The sequence below is a fragment of the Camelus dromedarius genome, chromosome 1, assembly GCF_036321535.1.
Source record: "Camelus dromedarius isolate mCamDro1 chromosome 1, mCamDro1.pat, whole genome shotgun sequence".
In the NCBI taxonomy this organism is placed as follows: domain Eukaryota; kingdom Metazoa; phylum Chordata; class Mammalia; order Artiodactyla; family Camelidae; genus Camelus; species Camelus dromedarius.
Window position 1 is genome coordinate 16,559,460 of NC_087436.1, and position 19,457 is coordinate 16,578,916.

The 19,457-nt window shown below is 39.4% G+C and overlaps 1 protein-coding gene across 10 annotated transcripts in view; it reads right to left on the bottom strand.

Moving 5' to 3' along the window:
• Nucleotides 1-19,457, bottom strand: part of DCLK2 (doublecortin like kinase 2) — a 136,308-nt gene that overhangs the window by 103,014 nt on the left and 13,837 nt on the right. For all 10 annotated transcript variants that reach the window (XR_010382911.1, XR_004140739.2, XM_064490904.1 and 7 more), the window contains exon 2: nt 14,800-15,134. Coding sequence is in view for 8 of the 10 variants with exons in the window: in XM_064490904.1 (XP_064346974.1) it covers nt 14,800-15,134 (335 nt within the window). In the remaining 2 variants the exon portion in view is untranslated. The remainder of the gene's footprint in view (nt 1-14,799; nt 15,135-19,457) is intronic.

Sequence of the window (19,457 nt, forward strand, 5' to 3'; positions counted from 1 at the left end):
GGTGACACTCCGCTACTTGGCCCCACCCACACACGTCTTGTGGGCTATTTACACGCCACAGGTTTTTTTGTTTTGGGTTTTTTTTGTTTGTTTGTTTTTTTGTTTTTGTGTTTTTTTGCATTTGGGGGCTTCTGGTCCTCTGCTTAAAATGGCCCCCAAGTGTAGAGCTGAAGTGCTATCTAGTGTTCCTAGGCTCAAGAAAGTTGTGCCTTACGGAGAACACACAAGCGTCAGATGCGCTTCGCGTGGGCATGACTGACAGCACTGCTGGTCCAGAGTACAACGCACATGAACCAACAATACACATTAAACAAGGCGTCTTCCAACAGAAACACACTCAACACAAGATTATATACTGACTGGCTGATGAAAGTGGTGACCATGGGCTCACAGGGACTAACTCTGTATTTCCCCACCAGCAACAGACCAGTATTTGAGAATTCAGCGTTAGCGGCACCTTTTTAGAACTATGGCGAACAGCGAGAATCTCCCGTGCTTTGCAGCCTACCATCTAGCACCTGAATGTCAGGAGAGGTCAACCAATCCTCCAGGAGCAACGCCCCTATTAACACAACCAACCAGAGCACGGGGGATGGAGGGCGCCCCTGCTCCCCCTGACACCACCGCGTGGGCAGGGCGTGTGAGCAGGTGGAAGCAGCGGCCGTCTCTGGTGCCCCTTCTTCCATCTGATGGAAGGCAAGAGGGCAGCGACGCCACAGCTTGTCCCAGCACTCAGGGCTGGCTCTGCGGGCTTGCAATCTGTGCAGACACACAGGGCCCCATGCTGGGTTTAGTATTCTGATGTTGCTGGCTTGAGGTTCTTCATAATTTTCGAACAAGGAGTCCTGGATTTTCATCTCGCACTGGGCCCCACAAATTATGTAGCTGGTTGTGCACACGGGACTCCTACACTGCTTCCCAGGAGGTTAGTCCCAAGAAAGAGGGGCTCCCCTCTGTTCAGGAGGGAGAAGCAGCAGCACATGTCACCCAGAGAAGAAACAGAAGGTCCTGCCAAGATGCAACAAGGAGGTGACAGCGTCTGGGGGTGTCTCCCTAGGACTCTGAGAGCATTTCTAATACTAATAAAAAGGTTTCTGACAAGGAACAGTGACTCCAGGACCCAGTCCCTCTGGTAACCTAGGATGGCCTCAGGCTCAGGTAAGAGACCCAGATAAACACTCAAAGGGGACCTCAGCTATTTTCTCTCAGGACAGTCTCATGGGCTCTTACACATATTCAGCAAAATGTGCTCCAGTCACAATGTAGTTCTTCACCACGTTCTCTGGGGTCACATCAGGCTAATAGCAAAACAAGGATATCTGCCACATAAGCTAGGGTTAAATTTTACTTAGGTACAAACAATAGTCTGTTTTCTTCACACAAAGGACATCTACTTTTTAAAAACCTCCCACACCAGCTATCTGTGATACGGAATTCAACAGAAACATTATTTTTACCTCATCAGGCTAACACTGAAGTGGGTATTTTTAAAAATCAGTTTAATTTTTTCCTGGATGAAAATGCACTGGGCTTTTCTCCACTTCAAACATGACAGCAAGCTGCCGTGCCCCCTCAACAAAGCGACCGCCTCACCGCAGACGCCGCGCTCTGGGCCCTTGGTATTTCCGCTTGCTCAGCCTGTGGTGGCCCCGCAGGAACCAGGACTGGAAGGCTTTCTGCGGTAGCACCTGTAGCCAGCTCCACGGCTCAGCTCGGCAATCGTGTAGAGGGCGCAGGGCAGCTCTTCCCAAACCCTGGGCTGCTCTCGGCACTCTCCGGTTTTCCTGGCGGGCCATGCTGTAGACCTGGCGCTCAGTCTGGATCCTCTGCTTTACGTCATCTGCCCCCAGCCCGCCTCTGCCATCCACTCTGGACCCAACGCTCACGGCTGCGAGGACTCCTGACGGGCTGTGCAGTCCTCCGCCTCCCATCTCAAAATCAGCCCAGTGGCAGACTGACCCCAAAGCAGAGTTTTATCACATCACTGTTTCATCACAAGCTGATAGCCCCCTCCACATTGCCCTTTCTTGGAACGTAGTCCAGTCCTCCCTCCAAATTTCTCCAAACTCATTTCTTACTTGACCTGACATTATTACTACTATTTTTTTTGACCTGACATTATTCTTATTCCCCTTAGTCCTGCCATTCATTTTCTTACTTGCTTTTCCTTTGTTGCTGCTGCTGCTGCTGCATATGTGTGTGTGTGTGTGTGTGTGTGTGTGTGTGTGTGTGTGTGTGTGTGCGCGCGCGCGCCGCGCGTGCTGTGGGGGAGGAACAATCTCTTTAAATCAGTCTCCCCAGCTGTAACCCAGCTGACATTCCATGTCTTCATGAACTCTTCCCAGCTCCTGTAGTTCAGGCCTCTGTTCCTTAGCTGAACAGCAATATCCATTAGGCCTTCGTCACTGTCTAATTCTGTCACGTGTTTTCTATTTCGTCACCAGAGTGCACAGCCCTCGAGAACAGGGAGCCCACCTCATTCTGAAGGAGCCGGACAGTCGGGAGCACTTCTGAGCTTTAGTATTCCAGATTCCTTATGTGGGCTGGATGACTGGGTATTTGGTAAACAATGAAATTTGATGCATACTTTAAAATATATATAAAATTTACAGATACCCATATATCTGTCTTTATATACCTTAAAAAAAAACAAACCCCAAAACCAAACTTCCAGGCAAAAAGCCCTGGACCCGGTCCTGCTCTCTCATTCCTCCTGTCACAGCCTAAATTACTCTAAACGTGGTTGGAGGAAGCCATTAAGCAGGAACCAAATTGTATGTCACCAGATTAGCCTAAATATGTCAGCAGGAAAACTGTAGATACAACTGCCTGAAAAGCCAAATCATTCATGGAGATTAGGCGCCTCTTCAAAGCAATTTCTACTTCCATGAGTGGAGGAGAAAATATAGATTTTTGGAAGAAACCCTATTGATTCCAATAGATCTATCATGCGCTGACTCATGAGGACTGAACCATTCGTTTTCTAGGCCATGCTGAACATTTTATGGAAGACTATTTTTCTTCTGCTACCTTGGTATTCAAGTTTCTTAGTTGTCATAGTGACTGTCCTTTAAGCCATTTGTAAACAAATGTGTTATGGGGACAGAATACTGCAGTACTTCTCACACGGCAATAACAGGGTTTATGACATATAAATTTCCCTCGTGGTCACCGATCACCGGACGTCAGGTGTATGCTGTGAAAGGAGGGGGAAGAGCATCACATGCCAGCAGCAGGTCAGGAAAGGCAGCGTCTACCCACGCTACAGCATTACTTCTGAGTAACAATCCTGACCTCCATCCTGCCACAAAACCTCAAACAATCTGACAACATAAAAAACACAGGGAAAGTTAATGCTCTTTTTTTTTTTTAACACTAATAATGAAAAAAAAAACCACTTCTTTCCAGTCACTATGAGGATTCTGCATAATATCCAATCAAATGAGGCTTTCTGTCCTTGAACTTTAGAGACCCCATGACCCTGACCCATTCTCTTTCTCATTTCCTGCTAAAACCAAATCTTTACCCTCTGAAACTACTTAAATTTCTTTAGGAATGTCTGCTTCCTATATGGAATAGAGTTTAGGAGCCAACTTCTATAAGCATTTAGGAAACTGTAAAATGTATTAAAACTCTGAAATAATACTCTCTGAGACAGCTTCCCACATCCTGGGACATTCAATCCTCTAGGATTGACCAATCTTTGTGAACTCACTTTATATTCTCCACAGTAAACATCCTAAAGTGCAAATCTGACCCTCTCACCACAGCCTAATGGATGAAGTTCACATCCCTTGGAAACGTGGTGTGTCCTGTGCACAACCTTCCCTGGCCTAACTTTTTACTTTCAAAACTCCACACTCAACCATTCATATCTACCTCCACCCCTTACACAGGCCATTCCAAAACCACCTGCATTTCCCTCAGCACCTCATCTCTTTTCTCTTTATATCTATTAAACCAGGCCATGGTTTCTCAGTCTCAGCACTATTGATGTTTTAAACCAGGTAATCCTTTGCTGTGAGGGGCTGTCCTGTGCACCGTCAGGTACATAACAGCATCCCTGGCCTCTGTCTATTATGTGCCAGGCGCACACTCTCCCCCACCCCCACCCCACACCAGTTAAAACATCAAAAAATGTCTGCAGCAATTTCCAAATGTCTCCTCCAGGGCAAAATTATTCCCGGTCAAGAACCGCTGAATCAGAAAGTCACTGCATGCCCTCAATACTCACAAGTCCCTGACAAGCCAAGTTCATTGCACACAGGCTGCAGGATCATACGACTCAAACCACAGCAAAATTTCTGTTCACAGCAAATTATGAGTGTTCCCCTAAAAGCAGTCATCGCTAGGGCACGAACAGGGAGGCTCATGGCCTGTGATGACGCTCTTACACTGGACACCAACCAACCAACTCAGTCAGACTTACCCTAGACCCTAGTTCCTGGGGGTTTAATGGCAAACACACCGAGAAGACAAAGACCGAGCTGCACAGAAACCAGGAGTTGTGTGCAATGAACAGAAATCACCTGTCTTAGACACACGTGGAGAGAAGACACCTGAAACAGTGGACCTAGAGCCATCACTGGGACACAGAATTGCCATTGTTCTTTTGTTGGCCACAAGGTCTAATTAAGAACCTGACAAGGTTCCCTATGGCCTTTACTCGCCCCTGTAACCTTAAATATGTCAGAAAGACACAGGATCCAACTTGGAAAAGGTTCTATTGACCAAATCTAGGACACCTGAGCCACAAAATAAATGACAGTCAGGAATTACGACCCATAGAATAAATAAACTCTTGATCCTTGGAGGGTGAATATAAGTTTTGCGGGGGAAAAGTCTAGGAAGCCATTCTGAGCAAATCTAAAGAACAAAGTAAACAGATGTGCTTCATAATAGATTCTGGAAAATGATCAGAAATAATTAGAAACTAGTGAGATGGATCTTCCTTTGGGTCTTGAAAATGAGATCCAAGAGTAAATAGAAGATGTCTGGAGCAAAGGCAACCTCATGGGATGAGTGCACTGTCATGTCAAGATGTCTGCTGAAACCAAAGGACCAACAAGTCAGCTGGATGTGCTCTGTAACATTCCTGGCATGGAGGTATCACCGTATCCCTACCTCAGGCTGCTCACAAGCATTAAGGGACAAGATGTGTAAAAAGTCCGCCACAGGAGCTGGCACTAAACGTTCGTGTCTTTTCTCTCTCATCACTAGAAATCTTTAATGATATTCCTCATTGCATAAGTATGAACCTTGTCTCATTCAGTATTAAAATGCAATTGTGTGTCACAGGAAATGAATGTATTTAAATCAGACTTCAGTTTGCATTTTCTGACTCCAGTGCAGATACCCAGATCCTTAGGGCACACAACACACTGACCACAACTCTCAGCTCCTAGAAGCTCAGGAGATGAAGAAGACATTGACTGACTGTGTTGCCTAGGCGGGAATGCTCTGAGGAGAAAATCACTTTTAAAACTCCCAGAAAAGCTGTATCTTTTATCTACATGTAAAAATCTAGACTACTGAAATAAGTGAAAAGACATATAAAATGTTAAAATTTGGATTAAGTTACCTAACTGGGCTTTTACAAGTTTCCATTTACACAACTTTTGTATTTCATAAAAAGAAAAAAACTACCTTTTTAATGCATTTTCAATGGCATGTGTAGCCATAATATTTTACCACCAAAAATATATACTGTAAGTGATAATAAAGATCAGGTGTTTAATAAACTTAATCATTCAGAAACACAACCACGTAAGTAATGTCGGCTTCAATAAATACCAATACACAGATATTTCAACATCTCCCATAACTCATACTTGAAATGGCACTTTGATGGCTTACCCTGTGGGCAAACAAAGAGCAGTATTTAAAAACACAATCAAATGCCTTTATGCTCACATTTGGAGACGCTTGCCATAAACCATCACAAAACAAAAAAGGAAAACGTAAAATAAAACTTTACTATCTGAAGTCTTAACAGAGCCTGAAACGCGTCGGGAAGAGCAGAAGGCTCCTTCTGGGTAAGCGCTGCTTTGTTCCTGACAGTCCTCGGGCTCAGAGAATTGAACTTCTACGGAGGCGAACCTCTAATGACTACGAGCTTTCCAACACTTTGCTGGGCGTCTGGCGCTGGCATCACACTACAATTAGAATTTCTAAAAATACGTGGAGAGAATATTCATGAAAGCCAGCCTTACTGTCTGAAGTGTGGTGCTCTTCCTTACATAAAAGCAATGCAAGAGGTTAATGTTTAAATCCAGAAAACTGCACAGGGTTACTGACATAGCAAACACAGACTCTAGCACTATTTTTCTCCACGAAGCAATTGTTAGTTTTAGAGTCAGTTATGTGGATGACCATGGTCAAGCTTATCTTCTGCTCCCTAGAAAAATCAATGACTTGAAGGCTGAAAATAAACACTTCCCTCAACTAAAAGGAACAGAGTAAAACAGGCCAAAGAAGAGTTTCTTAAACTGCAAACAAGCTGATCATACACCAGATTTTGAGTGAGGCTTTACTTGGTAGAGAAGAACCAAAGATTTCAACATGTTCTCAAAAGCTGCAGTGAGCCCCCCAGATTTCTCATCTGTAACATTAGCAAGTTGGAGTAAATAATTTCCCACCTCAATTATACATTCTAAAATACTCTACTGGCTTTGCACCTGTCCTTGTTTTTACCATAAGGCATGATGAGTGAATGACCCTTTCATGAAATCTAGTAAAACTTGTAAAGAAATATTACATGTTGCACACACTGGTAGAAATTGTGATCAACAGACATTCATGACAGCATACAAAAGCAACAGAACAAATCCAAAAGTTAGTTATGACCAAAAGCAATTAACATTACAAAGCAAATATTGCAAGTAATATCCTTGACTCAATTCTGTGTCAAAACAGTACAAAGAAAAAAGTTACCTGACTTCACTGAACACCAGAAATACACCTATGGGATTTTGGGCAACTAGGGAAAGGTTATTTTTTTAAAAATTGAATGAAATGATAGGTCTTTTATGCTGTACACCAGAAACTAATACAACATTGTAAATCAACTATACTTCAATTTTTAAAATGTTTAAAAAAAATGAAATGATAGGTCATTTAGTTCAAAATTAAGGTGACATAGTATCATAATGTGGGCTATTTGCTTAAAAAAAGTTTCTCCCTACTAAGCTTAACATCCTCAAGACCAGCTGGTTGACGCTTGCCTTGAACATAAAACTGATACACAGGTCAACTGGCTTTTCTCCTTAAACTACTCTCTAGAACAGAAAGTAGCAAAGGTGGAGATGGTAAGAGGAATACATGTAGGCTTCAATTTACACAACAGGAATTTCACAGAATGTATCATTTTCCATGCAAGAAGTTAAGTATGCATGTTGTACCTGGCTGTCGTGTCTAATGCATTCATAAGTCTCTCCCAGCTTCAGAAATATGGGGCACAGGCCAGAAGTGTTACCAACTAGGACAACTTTGTGTCTACAGCTTTGATTGTATCTCTCAAACCCTCACAAAGAGTCTCTTCCAGTAATCTGCCTGTAGGAATCTATCCTAAAGAAAGGAACTGATCCAAAGCATGGTAAAACCGACATGTAGCAAGATCAGAGGATAAAATTAAAAGCTGGAAACAGCCCAAATGTCCAGGAATAGGGTAAATCAATCACAGTCCATCTAGCCAACTGACTATTATTCAGTCATTTAAGTATGAAAGGTGCAAATTATATAACAGCATGGAAGAGTATGATTAATAAGTGAAAAAAGCATGATACATGATTAAAACTAAGCTGTTAGTGGATCCTTTTAAGAAGTAGAGTAGGTTGAGGAAGAAGGGCAGATGTGAAAAGAAACTTTCATTCTTTGCATTTCCCTGAATTGTTTGAATTTTTCCAATAGAAATGTCCTGATTTATTTGGGTAGTTTTCTTTTTAAAAAGACAAAAACGTGTATATGAAAGCATAGACAGGAATCCTTGAAAACAGTGTTTTGATGGAAGGATTGTGCATTTATTTTCTCCTGTATTTTCTAAACACCTAAGCAATGCCATATATTTTCATTTTTAAAAGTTGAATCTATAAAATAACTCTGAGTCGTCTTTTTGTCAAGCATATCATCACTCCTTAACCTATTTTTCCATTTTTCAGATCCTACCCAAAGTATAATTTTACCACACAACCTATTATTATACAGATTTTAGAGAAACCTGAGGTAAAACAGTATCATTTTAAAACCCAAAAAAAATTTTTGGAAGTAACCTGTTTAGCGTGTTAGTGACTTGTTCTGTCCCTCCTCACCATCACCGAAGCTGTTCACCACGCCTGCAGGCAGAGGGCTCACGGAGCAGCCGTGAAGAGCACGTGGTCTAGGATCACACTCCCAGGGTATGGACCCCAGTTCCACCACCGGCTGCATGACTCTGGGCAGGTTACTTCATTTCTCTTTCCTTCAACCTGCCCACTGCTAAATGGAAACCACACTACCTGACTCTCAAGGAATCATGGAGAAGACTGATACAAAGCACAATGTGATGCCTGACACAGAAAGCTATTAGCTATTAGCTAATGAGGCTGTTAGCTATTATTCTCAGCACTGTACAACACGTGTGTGACAAAATGTATTTTTTAATACTTGTAATAACCACTGAAAAATAAATTCATAACACAACGAAACTAATTTAATACAATCTTTGTGTTCTACGCATTACTGCAACTTTGACATCAAAGAAATAAATAAGGAAACAGAAGCGTTTGCAGTGACGTCATTTTTATCTCTCATACACTTGACATTGCATAACTCACTGAGAGCTAAAACTGTTTTTCTTACACATCTCTTCTCCTAAGGTGCACCTGCAGTCATTACTAACAGGATTTTAGTGTGTTCCTACAGTTTCCTATTAAAAGGGAGAAGGTACTATTTGAGGTCAGGGGGACGATCTATACAGTGGAGACCAGAATGGCAAAACACAAACTTCACTTTAACAAAAGAAGAACAAAGACATCTAAATGCTTCCTTCCTTCTTCCCACTTTTCAGATCATTCTCTGAGAGGAGGGGTTCACTAAATAAAAAGCAAAGATTAAGCCTTCTCACCTTTTTAAAGTCAGAGATAAATTTGCTTAGATCAGGGATCAAAGAACAAATTGACGTTTTCTCCCTTTCTGTACTTGGACTTCAAGCTGCACTGAGAAAATCCCACCAGTTACACAGAGTCTGTAGATTCCTGATTGGGATAAATTTTCCATTGCTTGAGATAGACCAGGGCTACCTACACTTCAGGTGTGAATTCAGTTTATGTAGGAGGACAAAACGCTGTTGTCTGTGGATTTCTGTTATCTACAAAAGGAAATCCAAACTGTCCTCATCTACTTCAAGGAAAAATTATACCAGGATTAAATGAATTATAGAAAATACTTATATTTAACCAGTTGATTTTTCTATAGCAATTTTTGAGAAGAGATTGCTTTAAATAAGTATGGCTGGATCATTACAAAGAAATGAATCTTCACAGGTATAATGTGATGCTGGAAAAGTAAAAGATACAAAATAAATGTTATATAATAGCACCCATGAAATCATCTTTTTGAAAAAATGTGGGTGAAAACCTTCATAAACTCTAAGATAGTCGGTAAGATGGATGCATCCAAGGAGTTGCCACGTTCCCCAGAAGGAGCCATGGCGTGGGGCATCCTGAGGCTGGCGGAGGTCCCAAAGTCTGGAAGTATTTTACCCTGAAAGTATCAACTGCTAGCAATTTCTGAATCTGTTTTGCCTCTGCCCATGACAAGAATCAACTTGTTCCAAAATTCCACTAAATATGTTTCTTTTATGTTAAAACTTTGCTGTTTCTGGGAAAGCTAAAAGCTAGAATCTTTTACATATGTGGACGAAAGCTATATTTGAACCTTTTAGCCCTTTAACAGAATGAAGACTTTTTTTTTTTTTAAAGAACTCCCCCTTGCTGTAGTTTATTATATGAAAGTCATCCTGACTTTAAAAAATGTTAAAAGTAAACCTTGTTTCCCTATACAATTTAACTTAAAAGTTCAAGAAGGTTTTGCTTTTAGAAAGAAAAACAAGTGAAGCATTTAATCTAAATTAATTACAAGTTAAAAGAAAATTACTGAGGGGAATAGTGATGACTTCCATTTACAAATGATTTTTTTCTAGTCATCCCATCTATAAATACGTAGGTTGTGTGTGTGTGTATATATATGTACATATTTAAATTGATAATCATAGCATCACTTTAAAGTAATAAATACTTAAAATGTCACAAGATTAAACCCTGATTTCTGAGGCTTCTCTTCAAATGTGAAACTTTCGGGGCCATCTTTATTTAATCCCCTGTGAAGCCACACTACCTAACTGCACGTCAGCCTCACACAACGAAGACAAAGAGTTTGAAATCCAGGACAGCAAAGATAACAAACCATGATATTCCAACACACCTGCCTCAGTTAGAGAAAAAGTGGACAAAAGGTTATGAGAAAAATCCCTAAGTCCAGAAATAAACAGAACATATAGCACATGGCCTAACTGACAACAAAGTTAATGTTTTAATAAGTATCACTTCCCTTTGAAATCATGTCACTTACTTTATACCAAGATGTCTGAATCTCAGCATTACTGACATTTTGGGCCCCAGAGAATCATGCTGCGGCTGCCCTGTGCCTGGCAGGATGGGGAGCAGCCTCCACCCACTAGGTGCCAGTAGAATCCTCATCTCTAGTTAAGACCGACTCCAGACATCGCCAAATGTCCCCAGGGGGCAAAAGCGCACCCAGCCGAGAACAACTGTTTGACACTGAAGAGAACCCAAGAGTTAACATGGATAAAACTCTCAAATGTGATTTTATCCAAAGTGATTTTATAGAGACTAACCAAATCAGACCTTGTAAATGGAGACAACAGTACCAGGAAGATGTGATCTCCACTTTAAGGGAAGAAAAGATACCAGGGACATCGTTTTCACAACATAAATGCTACTGGCACATAACAGACCATTGCCTCTTCAATCAGGAAAGCTTTCAAGCCCATAAGGATAACCAGGGCCCTTAAAACTCCAGCATAGGTATCAGAATGAGATCACTGACTGTTCAGGATGAACTGCCTATAAATTATCTTTTGACAAAATCAGACTGATTAAAATGAAAACAACAAATCTGGGTAGGAGGTAACCAGGAACAGAACATAAAAGTCAAGGTAGACAGTCCAAAATTTTGTGCAGGGATGACCCATTAGCACATCTTAGTTCCTTCCTCTTCACCTAAGCAAAGCTGGCCTTTCCTTGAGAATTTTCAGAGAGTAGATAGTTTTACATACCCATTAAAAAATCATTCTGTAGAAAAAAATCAAAATGAACACTGCCCACTGAAAGGTTTGCATTAATCTTAAGCACAAGACATATTTCTTATGCTATTTCTAAGCAAGATTTAATGCTCTCTTTATACTTATAACACCTATTGACCAAAAGACAGACTTGCAGTTTTAAATACTAAGCACAAATACTAAATCAGCACCTAGAAAAACTACAGCATTAAGAATACCTGGCAGTCTGAAAATACAATATCCACAGGTGGTGTGTCTATCAACAATGAAATCTGCAGTTTTTCCAAAGAAATCTTTTATTTCAAAGTTTAAAAATATCTCTTTTCTTTGCATTTTAAGTTCTATAAGACCCAAATAGTGACAAAAGTGATACTTGTAACATTTTATAGCAACATGCCAAAATGTCAAGGATTAACTCAATGCTTGAGTTTCTCCAATCTGATTGAAATCAGTCATTTTCTTTCTCAGTGCTTGAATTTCTGCTTCTAAGCAGACATGAAAAAGAAGTACAGGAAATCAGAAGAGCAAATACTGGATTTCTGATGGCAACTATAATCTTGTTTCCTTCTGAATTTATTTTTTAAAAAGTCTTCCTTTGTTTTTCTTTCTTAACACAAAATTGAAAACACGCTACAGAGTTTTTTCCTTGCTTTTTCTGCTTAACATTTTCCCATGTCTTTAAGTATTCTCCCAAATAGAATTTTCAATGGCCACAACATATGAATTCTATGGTAATACCATTTAACTGTTTTCTACTTTAGAGATTTTAAATTGTTTCCAATCTTTTGCTCTTATTGCTGGGATGAAAACTATTTTGTATAATTACATTTGCATTTCCAGTTATTTAGGATTAACTCTTAGAAGCTAATTTACTAGTTATAATAGCAAAAACATTTTTGTTGTACAAAAAAAAATAGCTTTCCATAAAGATTTGAAACTTACACTTCCATCATTCCTTGAGAATGCCAATTCACTGCACATTAACACATAACATTCTCTTTCTAAAACTGTCAATTTTATCTATTAAAAATACATCTCAATGCCTTAACTCGCATTTTTAATAGTGAGATTGAATTTTTAAATGCATATAACCTTTGCTTATGACAGCTAGGAATTTTTACTTTTTATGTCCAACCAGTCAACTTTTCCCTTTGTGACTTTTCCATTACTTTTATACTTAGAAAATCTTTTCCACTTCACCATAACTATTGGCATGTTTTCTTTTAGTTCTTTTGTCTCCTTTTGATACCTATATTTTTAAGACACCTGGAATTGATTTTTGGTATGGCATGAGGATGATGATTTAATATCTGGTAGCAGGAGAGCCCATTAATCATTATTTCCAAAATTTTCCTGCTTATTTTTCCAGATTAACTTTTAAAATCACTTTGTTGGGTATTGCTCCCCTCACCCGAAAGCAAACTAATTTAGATCCTTCTTGAAACTACAATTAAACTAAATAAAAATCAGGAAGGATGTATAGAACAATGATCAATACCAGTGCTGCCAGGTCCTCATTTGTACCTGACTGACACAGAAATACTTCCACTAATTTGTTTACCAGTATATGGGTGGTTTTGTTTCAGACAGAGATTTTTCTTTTTTTTTTAGTGTATTAAAGAATTCACCTTTCATTTTTCTTACTAAATCTTTAACTAGATATGGATTCGTATTTTGCCAAATGCCTTTGCAACATCTTTTTGGGACTGTTTGTACCATTATGCTTTTTTCTTCAAGATCTCATGTATAAATAGGTTTCTTAATAGGAAGCCATCCTTTAGATCCTGTCATAAGTCTACTTATAGCAGTGTACTTTTGTTCTTTAATATGTTGGTGATTTGAGTTGCTTTTTACATACAAATACTTCTAATCTGGGGGCTTTTCAAAGATAATTTTTTTGGATAACTATTAAAATTTCAGTGATCACTATTCCAATTAGATGTTCCATTTCTGTATTTCACTTATATTTTCTGTGAACAACATTCATCTGGAGATTTCCAAATCTGTTTCAATTTTTAAAATCTCAACTGCATTTCCTGTTTATATGACACATTTACGTTTTCCAATCTGGCACACCTTTGATTTTCACTTTTCTTTTTGTTAGGTATCTTAAATATTTGTCCTCTCCATTTCTTGCCTTCCCTGGGTCCCCCAAGAATCAGTTCTTTGATTTACCATATCCCCTGTCTTGTGGTCTAATTTATTTTCACTTGCTTGCAGGGTGAATCTTTAAGGTGTTTTGTGTTATGCTGTGCTTATATTAACTCAATTTGTAAAGTGTCTATTTCCATTCATACTGCGAGCCTATCTTGGGGCAGGCTGCTATGAAGTGTTATGTCTAATCATTAGCTTAATTAATTAGAAAAGTCATTGTAACCTCACTCTAATCTGCTAGAGTTTTCAGAACCTATTTTAAAAATGTTGTTTATGTTTAAGAAAACAACCTGGTAAACAGATCTGGTCTTAGAAAATCAGAAAACTAGTTTGTATTTTTCCAGAAGACACTGCTCCAATGTTTTATATTATTCATTCTCAGTACAGCATGAGGCAAACACTTCAGTATAAAATTAATTATGTTAGAGGGGTGAAACAAGATGGAATGAAGAAACGAATCGAATGTTGGAAACTATAATGTTCAATACAATGTAAACCTAAACAATATAACTTTATTGAAATTAGGAAAAAATACACTTTAGAAGCCACATGTTTCTCTTTAGGAATGATAATCTGATTGTGGTGAAACTCAGTATTTGTATAACTGCTATTCATGCATTCTTGCAATTTGCTCAGTGTTTTTTGGTTTTTTTGTTTTGTTTTGTTTTCTATCAGATTCCCTTGTATATTGTTACCATACTTTGGCTTGCATTTTCCTGTGTAATTTGTGTATATCTTTCAGAAATGCTGCTTAATTTCCTCCATTGTTCCCTACAAAACTCATGTGGACATTCCTATAAAAGTCCTTTCTTTTCCTTAACCTGCATTTTCTATATTATACATAAGTAGGGAGAAAAAGACTTTTCTAAGAGAAATATCTTTTACTTCTGTGATTTACCCAAGCCCATGACAACTCTATCGGTCAACAGGTGTTCTTATTCTTAAACAGAGAATATCCCACACTTTATGTAGGAAGCCTCCTCAACCTATACTTTTCCCTCAGAAGTCTACATTTCCCTTCCAGTGGCCATAAGAAGTATCTGATAGATTTCTCTACATTCACTTTTGAGATATTTGGGTAAAAGACAGGTAAGCTGCTTAACATTTTTCACAAAAAGGCTAACACACACACACACACACACACACACACACACACACACACACACACACACACACACACACACACACACACACACCCCAGAATGACTCCAATGAGCTATGAAATTCATATTGTTAAATACATAACCACCAAGGCACAGGCAGAGGTTAAAAGTGAGATGGAAAGCACGGGGCTACAAACATCTTACCTGCTTCCCGTCCAGCGTGCAGAGCCTCTTGACCACTCCTGAGTCCAGTTTAATGGCTTCCGTGATATCTGTTAAGACCTGTTCAAAGGAATGAGCAGTCTTCTTATTGAGAAGGATCCGCACAGCTTTCCTCGGCTTCACTCCACTTCGAATCACAGTCACTAACTTGGGTTTGATGAAATCTTTACTTTCCTTCACCTCACTCTTCACCGAGGAGGGGGCAGCCAAGGCGCGAGGGGTCCCACCTTTGATGTTCACAGACCAGTTCGGATTAACGTTTTTGGTGTAATCAACTTTACGGAATGGTTCGTTCGATGCGCACACGTAACTCTCACCTAAAAAGCAAAAACCAGTTTTATCAGCATGGTTATTACCCCCACCACAGGGGCATTCTGTATGAAGCACAAATGCTGGAAACCCAATGAGCAAACTCCTAAACTTAACAGGTTTGGCATTCTTCCCACACCCCGTTCTTTTAATAGCATCCAGGTTAGTTTTGAGAGAATAGCATGCATTACAGAGTGAAATGCACTGGTCAAAGGAACTAGAGAGAATCTGGGTTTTATTCTGATCAAATGTCACCCTGGATAAGCCCCCTGCATTTTGCTTCTGTACATCACCGTCTGTCAAGTTGGAGCTGTTGAACCAGGTGAATTCCGAGGCACTCCCTAGTTCCGAAAGTCCATTAAGTAATTTAATTGTTACTGTCTCATTCTGGGAGAAGTAACTCTATCACAAAATAATTTATTCATATAAAGAAATAAAACATTTTCTCCTCTTTCCAACTAGACATTTCAGTCCTAATCAAAGAAAAATCACTACAAAATTCACATAGCTGACTAAATTCTATTCAGTTACATGATCATGTACAAAATTACTGAAGCACTGCAAAAACGAAGGAAGAGTTTTGACAGCTCAAAGAAACAAACCTCAAGCATTGTTTCTTCCTAATTGAAAAATGTGAATTTAAAATAATTAGACAGTCTCTTCTATAATGGCTTATATGGGGAAGGATATTAAGTAAAGTAATGTGTTCATTACTCATGTAGCCTTCTTAATTTTTACTAAACATAAAAACTATACTATTTGTCAATTGGTTAAATGATTCAATGTTCATTAAGTTCTAAAAGTATATGTTGAAAAATAATAATTTTCATAAATATATGTCGAAAAAAAATCACGATTTTTCTTTCAGGAAACTCAGACGTCACCCAATTCTTTGAGTCTCAACTTTCTGGCATAGAAGATAAAGGAGCTGCACTCTAAGATTTTCTCTAAGGTATCTTGTAACTCAAAAAGAATCCATTATTTTTTCATATATTCAGTATAATGGCCTCCTTCTTAATACAGTATACGGTACAAGCCTTAAATGCTAAAAGCAAAAAACAAAAAAAAAACAAAAAAAAACCCCAACATAGTGAAAGGGAATTCTTGAGAAAAGCCTGTTAATACAAATATTATATTTAACTATTATCAGGCTATTCTTGAAATCCTGATTAATGGAGAACTTAAAGACTCCCAAAGGCACATGGACAATTCAGTAACGGGTCAGACATATAAGAAGGATCTGAAAAGAGGAGTGGTATCTTCTGTTTAAAGGTGTAACATTCCCAAGCAATGTAGGGAGCCAGTCACAGGCTTTAATGCTGCCTCTACGTCAATAATGTGAAATCTAGCCCAACCATCACTATTCAGTTAGAGATTATTCAGTTCTGTACACAGAGTTTTTCACAGTGTAATCATCTGGGAAAATGGCATGTAATTTTCAAAGTACGTATAAACTTCACAAAACAGAACTACACATCGCATGCATGTATTAATGAGCTAAAATAAATCATCATGATTTTGCTTTAATTGTATAGAGAAAACCACTCTCACGTTGAAAAGTTCTTACTATTATTACCTATGCTAAAAATCCCACTGTGTGTTTTGATCCAAAATTTTAACATGGAAGATAAACATGGAATCTCAGCAACAAGTAAACTTTTTTTTTTTAAGGCCAGGGAGAGTCAGCTGGGGGAAAGCCTTTTCCAATATAATGAGAAATGACAATGGCAATATAAGAGCAAATTTAATACATCAGGTTACCTGGACCAACCCCGTCCCTGCAAAAGTGGCAGATCAGCCAGGAGAGCTGCCTTTTACATTTGTCTGTATTTTGCCTCTTTACATGGGTTCAGCATGTCAGAACGAAAACAGGCAGAGGAAGCCTCTCTTTTCATTTGTTTGCATGTGGTTACAGAAAAACTTTAACTCCCTTCCTCTCTTCATAATAATGCTTTCATTAAAACCTTGTAGATCAGTCCTATAATAAACATGGGAAGTTTTGAACCAGGGCTGGCAAGTGCCTGCTTGACAGAGCCTCACCCTTTCCTGCACCTAAAGCAGACACAAATGCTAGTTAAGTACTAACAGAGTACTCTTCTGTTAAGCCCAGACTCCCACCTCACAGCCTGCACTGAGTCCCTACTTATGCATCAGCTCACGTGCTAGGTGCTGACATGACGTGAGACCCACCTTGGCATCCTTGGCACTCAACATTTCAGCACAAAGTTTCAAGACATGGTTCTGAGGTCAGACCTGTGTTTCTGTACACTGGGCACATAAATCCATACAGTACAGATGTCAGACCATGGTAACAGGAGTCACCAAGACCCCAGGGCCAGCTTCCCGTGCTACACTGTCGCCCTACCCCCACCATCAAACAATCTCCTGATTAAGATTTTGTTATTTACATGGATTTGTCTACATGGAGAGAATATGCTGATGAAACAAGTTAACCCTAACCCTAATGCCATTTGCAGCAACATGGATGCTCCTGGAGAATGTCATTCTAAGTGAAGTAAGCCAGAAAGAGAAAGAAAAATACCATATGAGATCACTCATATGTGGAATCTGAAAAAAACAAAACACAAACAAAGCATAAATACAAAACAGAAATAGACTCATAGACATAGAATACAAGCTTGTGGTGGCCAGGGGGGCGGAGGGAGGGAAGGGATAGACTGGGATTTCAAAATTGTAGAATAGATAAACAAGATTATACAGTATAGCACAGGGAAATATATACAAAATCTTATGGTAGCTCATGGAGAAAAAAATGTGACAATGAATATATATATGTTCATGTATAACTGAAAAATTGTGCTCTACACTGGAATTTGATACAGCATTGTAAAATGATTTTAAATCAATAAAAAACATTAACAAAACAAACAAACAAACAAGTTAAGGTTTGGGTTCCTTAGGCAGTTACAGCTCTTGCTGTTAATCAATCAATAAATTCTTATTTTTTGTTAGACATTCGGCACCTACAAGATTGACTGGGAGCAGTTAGTCTCTCCCCAACCAGATTCATTCACTGTAGGGATTCTTGTTTAAGATTTATTCCCCACCTGCCAACTTGTCACTTCTCCCCCCAGCCCTGGTGAGGAGCATCACTTCCTACTCACACGCCTCAGCTAGGAACCGTCACCCCTCACCCTCCCGGTGGCTTCCCTACACACCACGCTCTGGTCTCACGTTCTGTCCACTCCATCTTCCAAGTTTTCCTAAAACTGCCCCTCCTCTCTGCCCTCAATGGCACCCACTTCCACCTGGATCAATGCAAGAGTCTTCTGTTCTCTGCTCACTCCCCAGAGAGAGAACAGGTTTCCTGAATGGTAATGCATTTTCTGCTACTGAGACAGCTGAAAAAGTATATCCTGAAGTCATGAGTCTTGATATATTGATGAAATATTATGTGATGAGAGAATTTTTTAAACTCTTACCAATACTCATTAAAACTGCACCCACCAGAACAAGGAAAGGAATAAACATCTCATTTAAAAATGAGAGTTAAAGATACAACCATATGTATCTATATAAACATCATATATGGATACATGAAAAATAAAGCAGTCCCCGAGGTCCCAAATTGATCTGACATTCACAGCTAGATCCTGATGCCACTACAAGCTGGTCTGATGCTCACAGTCAGATCTGTGTTCTTCTCTGGATATCATCTCATAGAATATCTATAGCAAATGAAGTCACTCTGAGACTATGATCAAGTGACACAAAAACAAACTCCTTCAATGAGTGGCTGCCACTTTACCAATTACAGATTTTTCCTCACTCTGGTCTGCCCTCCCTGTGAATAAGATTTAATGAGATACTCAATCACAGAATTGTCCTCCTCTGACAGCACCCAATACAGAATGAGTCCCTGCTTCCTTAGAGCCTCCTTGAAATTATCCAAACAAAGTCCCACTCCTCTGATAGCTCTGACACCCTCTTACCAGATGCCCTGAGGCATCCTCTAACAACCATGCGTCCCTGCTGCAGGGAGGGGTAAACTCAGCCTGTCCAGCTCTAGGTCTGCTCTTGGTGGTCTCTGGCTGAAGGCAGTTGAGATACACGTGCACACACATACATATTCACTTCTCTCTGTGTGTGTTTCTAATAACAGTTCTTCGACCATAAGACATCGGTGGGAAATCATTTTGGAAGTTATGATCTATAGTTATAGAATACTATACAGAAAAGGATGTGTATTACAGAGAACAAACCAGAGGGGAGGGCAGTGGGGGGGGGCCAAATGGGCGAAGAGGATTAAGAGTTACAAACTACAAGTTATAAAATAAGTCGTACAGAATATAGTCAATATTTTATGATAA